This window comes from Pundamilia nyererei, unplaced genomic scaffold (assembly GCF_000239375.1).
Source record: "Pundamilia nyererei isolate P.nyererei 1_Seehausen unplaced genomic scaffold, PunNye1.0 scaffold00335, whole genome shotgun sequence".
NCBI classification, from domain to species: Eukaryota; Metazoa; Chordata; class Actinopteri; order Cichliformes; family Cichlidae; genus Pundamilia; species Pundamilia nyererei.
In genome coordinates this window covers 183,322-191,816 of record NW_005187736.1, presented here as the reverse complement: position 1 = coordinate 191,816, position 8,495 = coordinate 183,322, and the positions used below count along the sequence as shown (strand labels likewise).

The window sequence follows — 8,495 nt, the reverse complement described above, 5'->3', positions numbered from 1 at the left end:
GGAAGCCCTCACAGACACATGGGGAGCATGCAGGCTCCACACAGACGGAGATGGGTCTACTTTAGATTAAGTACCGCTTGTAATATAGACCTGTTTTCGGGTTTGATCTGATTTCTGTTGTATTAATATGAGACAAATTTAATATTTTTTTTTATATTTAATATTTTTCTTTTTTCTAATGGCTCGCCCTTTTTGTTTATTGAAGTTTGTATCATTTTTAATGATTTATTTGTCAGTTTCTTAATTCAAGACAATAACTGCAGAATGGTACAGTGTAATAAACTATATTTTGTTCTGGTTTATTTAAGAGAACCTGAAGTAATGAGTCTGAATTTTGCTGAAGAACCACCAGGCAGATCTCCACATTCCATAAGAAAGAACAGTAAAAACTCCCCACTGGTAAGCTTCCCGTCTGCGTGACAAATGAATACAAACACTAGATGCATTTGTAACGTGTTTAACAAAATAACTAAACTAATCATCTATGGTCCGAGGAGGCAACTGATTAGTCCAGTTTGTTACCAGGAATATTCAAAAAGTTATGGATGATTTGAATGAAAATGGTTACAGTACTGGTGCATGGTTCAATTCAGATGTGACAACCTTTTGGAGTTAATCCAGTTCTGGATCCAGGAATTTATGGAAACAATATTTAGTATTGTGAGAGAGGACAAAATCTGAACTTTGGCGTCATATCTTTACAAATAGATATCAAATTGAAGTAATAAAAACTGAAACGTATTATCATAATGTTTTCTAGAAAGTATCCTAAAGTAATCTGGGTTGGGATCAGTCCTCTCTTTTGAATTCATGGATGGTGTGGAGGGAATTTACAGCTTTGGCTCGCATACTGCTCGTTTTTCTGTGCGGATTCACTTTCTGTCAGTTCATCTATTTTCTGTTTTGCTGAAAAAAACAGTCTTCCAATGAGAACAAGAGCCCAAAGCCAAAGAGACAACCGTCTGTTCTTCCACCTACACTGTAAGTCATACTGATTTATTTTTTATTTTTTTATTATGTTTGTGAATTTGTTTGGTTTGATTAGACAGTTTTTGGGTACTCCAGATCACCAACCCAAGATTTTATTTCCTTCTGTGAAATAGGATAAGTAAAAATAAACCACACTTAACTTCCTGTGGTTCCAGTTCTAAAGTAATATACATCTAAAGGTTCTGTGTCGATATGTGTAGATATTCTGTGTAGATGAAATATTTGAAGATGTTCGTTTGGGATCCAAACGGAAGGTTCACGTCTCAGTAACATAAATGTTTGAAGTTTGCTTCTCTAGTTTCTGGTAACAAAGACACTGATTTTTATTTATTCTTTTTTTTTTTCTCTGAAATCAATGAAGGAATCTTTCAGGACATAAACATGTGCACTTTTGTATCCTCATGCAGGAAGGATAAAGGGCTTCAAATAGAAGACTTCAAGTGTATTTCAGTCTTAGGGAGAGGTCACTTTGGAAAGGTATACATTAAACTTACTTTCCTATATTTGTAAGGCAACAGTGGGACTGCAACATTTCATTAAACATGAAATACAATTTATATGCAACTATTGCAATGTAGTGATTGCAAATCTGAATTCAAATCTCAGTGACCTTGACCTCAAAGCTAAGGTCAGAGATCAAGTTTTTATGAAAATCCTGTAACTCCGATAAATCAAGAAGGAAGACACCTAGGATTTTCTAATTTATACCATGTGTGCATCTACTAAGCCACATTACTTCTGTTTCTTGTATTTGATGCAAGGTGCTGCTAGCAGAGTATAAGAGGTCAGGTAAAATGTATGCCATCAAAGCCCTGAAGAAAGGTGATATTGTGACACGTGATGAAGTTGACAGGTATGTAATCTCATCTCGTCTTCTCCAAAATGCTTTGACTCTAGTGGATGGTGTCTTGGAACATGTTCCCAGTGCTTGATGAAATTAAACCTTTTCTTTTCCACACCTAGTCTCCCTATATGCATGTCTACGTTCTTTATGTCCTTAGCTATTCCATTTTTTCTTTGCTGACCTTGTCCTTTGAAAACTGGTTGGGGATGAAGGAAGGGAGACGGGACAAAAGACATGCTGTGTAAAAGAGCCAGAGATAATAATAATAATTACTAATGATTAAATGCAGAGAGGTGTATAAACACATAGTAAGTGAAGAGGAAACGCTCAGTGCATCATGGGAATCCCCCAGCAGTCTACGCCTATTGCAGCATAACTAAGTGAGGATTGAGGGTCACCTGATCCAGCCCTAACTATATGCTTTATCAAAAAGGAAAGTTAGAAGCGTGATCTTAACAGTAGAGATAGTGTCTGTCTCCTGAATCTAAACTGGGAGCTGGTTCCATAGAAGAGGGGCCTGAAAACTGAAGGCTCTGCCTCCTGTTCTACTTTTTAATATATTAGGAGGATTTAACAGGGAGCCAGTATGGATGAAATACGCTCTCTTTCCAGTCCGTGTCAGTACTCTTGCTGCAGCATTTTGGATCAACTGAAGTCTCCCATCTCTTTCAGATTGCATCTAATCGACCTGTATGCATCTTCCTCCACTCTACATCGTCCTCTGTTCCTCCCTCTTTAAAAGTAAAAAAAAAAAAAAAATCAGTTAAGGGCTGTTCATGAATAAAACTAGTGCCTGTGTAACCCAGGTTATATTTTGTAGTTACAGTGTACAGATGCCTTCACAAGACAGTCAAAGTTATTGTTTTGAAAAGAAGCCAGCTAAAGGCTGATTCAGTGATTGTGCCCATTACAAACTTGGCTGGGCAGAATATAGGGTTTAGCTTTCTCATCTAAATTACACGAGTGAGTGAGTGATGGATGCCAGTTGTGGCAGGGAATGAAAGAGAAAATAATAAAGTGAGTTTTAGACTATCGGTGCAGTGAAATTCTGTTAAAAGTTATCCTTCAAAGCGCAGTTTCAGGGTTTAAAGTTACTTTACTTTAGAGTTTGAGTAAATCTCTGCAATGGTTAAATGCAGGTGTAGGAATCTTGGGAATGCATTAATGTAAATTAATGCACACACAAAGAGAGCCAAACAAACATGCTTGTGTATGTGTGTCCCTCCTCCTGCACAGAATGGAACAGTCTCTCTAGAGAACAACTTTTAGGTAAAAGGCAAAATGTGAGAACTGCTCAACCACACAGCATCAGACTTTGCATGCACCCACCATTTGCAGATTAGGTGAACAGCTGTTGAGTTAGATGAAGAACAGACAAAAAGATTTATCAAATAAATACAAATTATAATTTTAATGAGTGTTCCTGCATGCTGGAACGTCATCCCTTTCTCCCAGTTTGTTTTTTTCAGTGTCTCTTTGCTCGCCTCTCTTGCCCTCACCCCCAGGTAGTCACAGCCGACCCTGGTTCTGTTGTAAAAGAGTAAAAGGAGATGTAAAAGTAATTAATGCTTTACAGAATGGAAAAGCTCCTTGACTGAATGGATAAGGACCTGAATTTTATAAGATAATTTAGGACTGTCTAAAAGTGCCTCTCTCAAATATGTATCTCCACTCAGCAATGACAGGCTCCCTCCCAAGGTCATTGTATACAGCAAATATGTCATTGATCCTTAAAAAGGATAAAACCCCCTGACAAGTGTGGCTCTTATCGCACAATTAGCTTAATCGAGGTTGACAGCAAAACCTTCATCAAAATCCTGGTAAAAAGGCCTTTGTAGTTGGTGAGGGCTTGGAGGTCTCCACACCTGGTGGGGGTTGTTATCAGTGAGGAAGCCGTCTGTCCTCCTCCTGTAGGCCTCCTTGGCCTGTTGGATACCTTCCTCAGGTTGGCTGTGGGAGCGCTGTACATGGAACTGTCCCTCAGCCTGAAGGCTGAGTTACGAGTTCTGATCCGTGCTGGTACTTTACCCATCATCCAGGGTTTTCGGTTATGAAAAACAGATGGGTTTTAGTCATTATCACATTCGCCACACGACACTTAATACAGAAAAGGACAGAGTGAGTGCAGGTTTCCAGGTCCCGCTGTTCGAAGATGGAACAGGCTGTTAGATCAAAACAGTCCTGTAGCTGGAGGCGAGTGTCATCTGGCCATGTTTTAATGACCCAAGTGCTTGGAGGACTGAGGTGGATGTAGGTAGGGATAAGGAGCAAAGAGAGCAGGTCAGATTGTACTAGGCGGGGGAGGGGTGTTGCTCTGTAGGCCCATTTAATGTTACTGTACACATGGTCTAGTGTCCCGTCCCGGCTGTAGTAAATCTCTGATTGCAGCTCCTCCCATTTTGTTTAAGAGGAATCTCACGTTTGGTGAGGAAGATGGATGGAGGTGGGGGTTGTGTTGTTGTTTTTGTAGCTCAATAGCCAGCCGACACAAAAAGGTGCACAGTATTTGGGAGCGCTTCACATCTGCATATTTCTGTCCCCATCTTTAATTACCATATATCAGTATGACGATGATTACTCTGACCTGTGACATCTAAAGATTGAACTGCAAGGGTCTGAATAGAGTTAAGACTGTTGGAAGGAGATGATGGGTCTTAATATGTCACTTCTACCACTGTATCTGTGTGGTCATGTTCAGCCTCATGTGTGAAAAGAGGATCTTTGAAGTGATCAACTCCTCTCGTCATCCATTCTTGGTGAACCTGTACGGCTGTTTCCAGACTGCAGACCACGTGTGCTTTGTGATGGCCTACTCGCCCGGAGGAGACCTCATGACGCACATTCACAACAGCATCTTCAATGAGAGTCAGGCTCGGTGAGCTCATGTTTTTTCTGTAAAACCTGCCGCTACAATCCAGGATAGTGCTGTTATTTCTACCACTTCTCTGATTTTTAGGTTTTTCTCCTCGTGTGTGCTTCTGGGTCTAGAGTTTCTCCACAAAAACAAAATAGTTTACAGGTGAGTCCTTTCAAGGCAATTTATTACTATGTCCTCGTAACTATGAGCTGCATGTCAGGAGCATGAGGCATCATTTTTTCTGTTTGTGTCATTCAGAGACCTGAAGCTGGACAATCTGTTGATGGACGCAGATGGCTTTGTAAGGATAGCAGATTTTGGCTTGTGCAAAGAAGGTAAATAGATTTCTATTTTATTTTTTTGTTGAAAAATCAAACTGTGGTCTCTGTATCTTCAGTGCAGAAAGTCAAAGCTTTAGATTTTGTGTTTTGCCAGATTTCAGAACTGTATAGTGTTTGTGTCAAAGGCTATGAATGTACATGGATAGTTTGTAATTAATCACTCACACTTATATGCATGAAAAGTACCAACTAAACAAGTATGTAATCAATCCCTGTTGTCACTCTGTGACACTTTACTGTGCATAGAAATGGGCCACGGGGATCGCACATCAACTTTTTGTGGCACACCGGAGTTCCTGGCTCCAGAGGTGCTGACAGACAGCAATTACACCCGCAGTGTGGACTGGTGGGGGCTGGGGGTCCTCGTCTATGAGATGCTGGTGGGGGAGGTCAGTGTAAGCCATAGACTGTATATAAAGATGCACCGTGTCATAAGGTTGCAGGAAGAAAAAGGTTTGAATTTTTTGGGGCAATGTCCACCTTCACCTTCAGTGTCTGGTGTAGACCTTCCTACACATTTCCATTCATTCTTGATCACTGCATTACTTTAAAGTAATCTTTACTCATTCCTCCATACAGAAGAGCTTAAACACTGATGTTACCTCACATTTCCTCATATGAAATGCTTTGTTAGTTCAATTAGCTTTTCCTGTTAGACTTTGCTGCCAAAATGCTAAATTCAATGCTCTATTAATGTTGAAAAATCATCCCAGCTCAGACAAACCAAAATTCCTATATTAAAACCATGTTTCAGAGATAGGATAAAGTCATGTTTAGACATGGGGTGTCTAAATATGACTTTGGCTTTAGGTCTGGAGGTAAACCAGGTCATCTACTAATTGGAAGGTTGGTGGGATGATCCCAGCTGGGAACATGAGTGTGTGTTGATAGAAAGCATTTTGGCAAAGAGAAAGTTCTTATATAAATGGATGAATGAGGACATTAAAGTAGAGAAAAAGGTGCTATATAAGAACCAGTCTATTTAGACCAAACATGAATTATTATTGTAGGGTCTTGACCTTACAATATAAAGCGCCTTGAGGCAACTCTTGTGATTTGGTGCTAAGTAAAAGAAAAAAAAAATCTGAAAAGAAGTGAATGCTGGACTGTTTATGGACAACTAACAACCATTTGTATATACAAATGTTTATATAATTACAGTCTGTACTTTGTTGGACAAGGGTACTATTCATAGTTTTGCCTCTCTACACCACCATATTGGATATTCGCATGAAAAAAAAAATCAACTTGAATTCAAAGTGTTACGAAGGCTTAACCAAATCCCAACAATCAGGTGACCCCCAATGAGCAGCCACTTTGGTGACAGTGGAAAGGAAAAAGTCCCTTTAACAGAAAGAAACCCTCTGCAGAACCAGGCTTAGGGAGGGCCAGCAATGTGCTGCAACTGGTTGGGTTAAGGGGAGGAAGACAGGACAAAAGACATGCCATGGAGAAGAGTCAGAGATAAATAATACCCAACTATTAGATGCAGTGTGGTGTATAAATACATGGTAAGTGAAAAGGGATGAAAAAAGGAGCATTACTAAGGGTGGATTCAGGGTCACCTGATCCAGCCCTAACTGTAACCTTTGTCAAAAAGGAAAGTCTTAAGCCTAATCTTAAAAGTAGAGAGGTTGTCTGTCACCTGAACGCTGAAGGCTCTACCTCCCATACTACTTTTAAATATCCTAGGAACTACAAGTAAGCCTGCAGTCTGAGGTCGAAGTGCCCTGTTGGGGTCATTAAGATAAGATGGGGCCTGATTATTTAAGACCTTGTATGTGAGGGGAAGGATTTTGAATTAGATTCTGAATTTAACAGGAAGCCAATGAAGAGAAGCCAAGGTAGCAGAAATATGCTCTCTTTCTAATCCCTGTCAGTACTCTTGCTGCAGCATTTTGGATTAACTGAAGGACCTCCTGATGATAGTGAATTACAGTAGTCCAGCCTACAAATAATAAATGCATGAACTGGTTTTTCAGTGTCAGTCTGAGACAGGATATTTCTAATTTTAGAGATTTTGCGCAAATGGAATAAAGCAGTCCTACATATTTGTTTAATATGTGCATTGAAGGACATGTCCTGGTCAAAAAACGACTCCAAGATTTCTCACAGTGTTACTATCAAAGAACCCCATGGAACTCCATAAATAACCTCAGTGTGGAAAGAGGACTCTCCATTTACATGAACAAACTGGAATCTATTAGATATGATGCAAACCACTGCAGCGCAGTATCTGTAATACAGCATGCTCTAATCGCTCTAATAGGATATTATGGTCAACAGTATCGAACGCTGCACTGAGGTCTAGCAGGACAAGCACAGAGATGAGTCCACTGTCAGAGGCCATAAGAAGATCATTTGTAACCTTCACTAAAGCTGTTTCTGTGCTGTGATGGGCTCTGAAACTCTTCAAAAAAACCTTTCCTTTGCAGATGATAAGTTAGCTGTTTACCACCACTCCTTCAGGAATTTTTGAGATAAAAGGAAAGACACTCAGGTCAAGTGATGGCTCTTTAAGTAATGGTTTTACTACTGCCAGTCCGAATGCCTAATCAGCATTCACACGAATTAATAGTTAAGGTTAAAGGAATGCTTGGCTCAGAGGAGTCAAGAGGCGTACCCAGTGAAGATGTAAAAACACTTCTGTGTGAGCAGAGTTCAGGTAGCTGTTTGGCACAAGGCATTGGAGCATATGCCTGAATTATATCCTTAAATAATGTCAAGAACAATATGAAGTTACTACAGCTCTGTTCTTTCTTTCAGTCTCCTTTCCCCGGCGACGATGAGGAAGAAGTGTTTGATAGCATTGTCAATGATGATGTGCGCTACCCCCGCCTCCTTTCTCCTAACTCTGCATCCCTCATTCAGAAGGTTGGCTCCCAGACTAAGGAAACTGAATTCTCCAGATGAGGAACATTTTATGACCTCTTCAGTTTTATTCACACTTTTAATAATGAAGTAGTGCTCAAAATCTAAACTGTCTGTTGAGCTTATCAGCACATTTGAATTCTATTTATATGATCTGAATATTCTAAATGCTGTTGACCTAGGCTACTACATCACCTTCTTTCTCCCGCCTGTGTTTCAGCTGCTGCAGAAAAATCCTGAGTTGAGACTGGGAGCAGGAGAAGAGGATGCCTTGGAGATCAAAAGGCACAAATTTTATGAGGTCAGTGTCCAGTTATTGTAGCTGCTTCAACTGAAGTCACTGAAGTACCCGGTACGAGTATGAGATGAAATAGTGGAAGGGCAGGTGCTGAGTAAAAACATCTGAAAAGTAAGGAATCACAAAGAGCTGCACAAGTAAACGGAACAAAAGATATGAGAAAATTAAATACCGCAGTTCCAATACAAAATCAGGTTAAGACCGTAGTCTCAACAAAGACTTGTCAGGTTAAAGAAAAAGGTTTTAACTGCTTTTTAAGCAGAAGTCCAGAGTCAGCTAACCACATTAGTGGAA

The 8,495-nt window shown here is 40.0% G+C and overlaps 1 protein-coding gene across 1 annotated transcript in view; it reads left to right on the top strand.

Moving 5' to 3' along the window:
• pkn3 (protein kinase N3) overlaps positions 1-8,225 on the top strand; it is a 27,827-nt gene extending 19,602 nt beyond the window's left edge. Inside the window, exons 12-21 of the mRNA XM_005751958.1 lie at positions 309-399; positions 920-981; positions 1,398-1,467; positions 1,752-1,843; positions 4,533-4,709; positions 4,791-4,853; positions 4,950-5,026; positions 5,279-5,421; positions 7,799-7,906; positions 8,124-8,225. Of these exons, the coding sequence (XP_005752015.1) occupies positions 309-399; positions 920-981; positions 1,398-1,467; positions 1,752-1,843; positions 4,533-4,709; positions 4,791-4,853; positions 4,950-5,026; positions 5,279-5,421; positions 7,799-7,906; positions 8,124-8,225 (985 nt within the window). The remainder of the gene's footprint in view (positions 1-308; positions 400-919; positions 982-1,397; positions 1,468-1,751; positions 1,844-4,532; positions 4,710-4,790; positions 4,854-4,949; positions 5,027-5,278; positions 5,422-7,798; positions 7,907-8,123) is intronic.
• Positions 8,226-8,495: the final 270 nt, after the last annotated feature.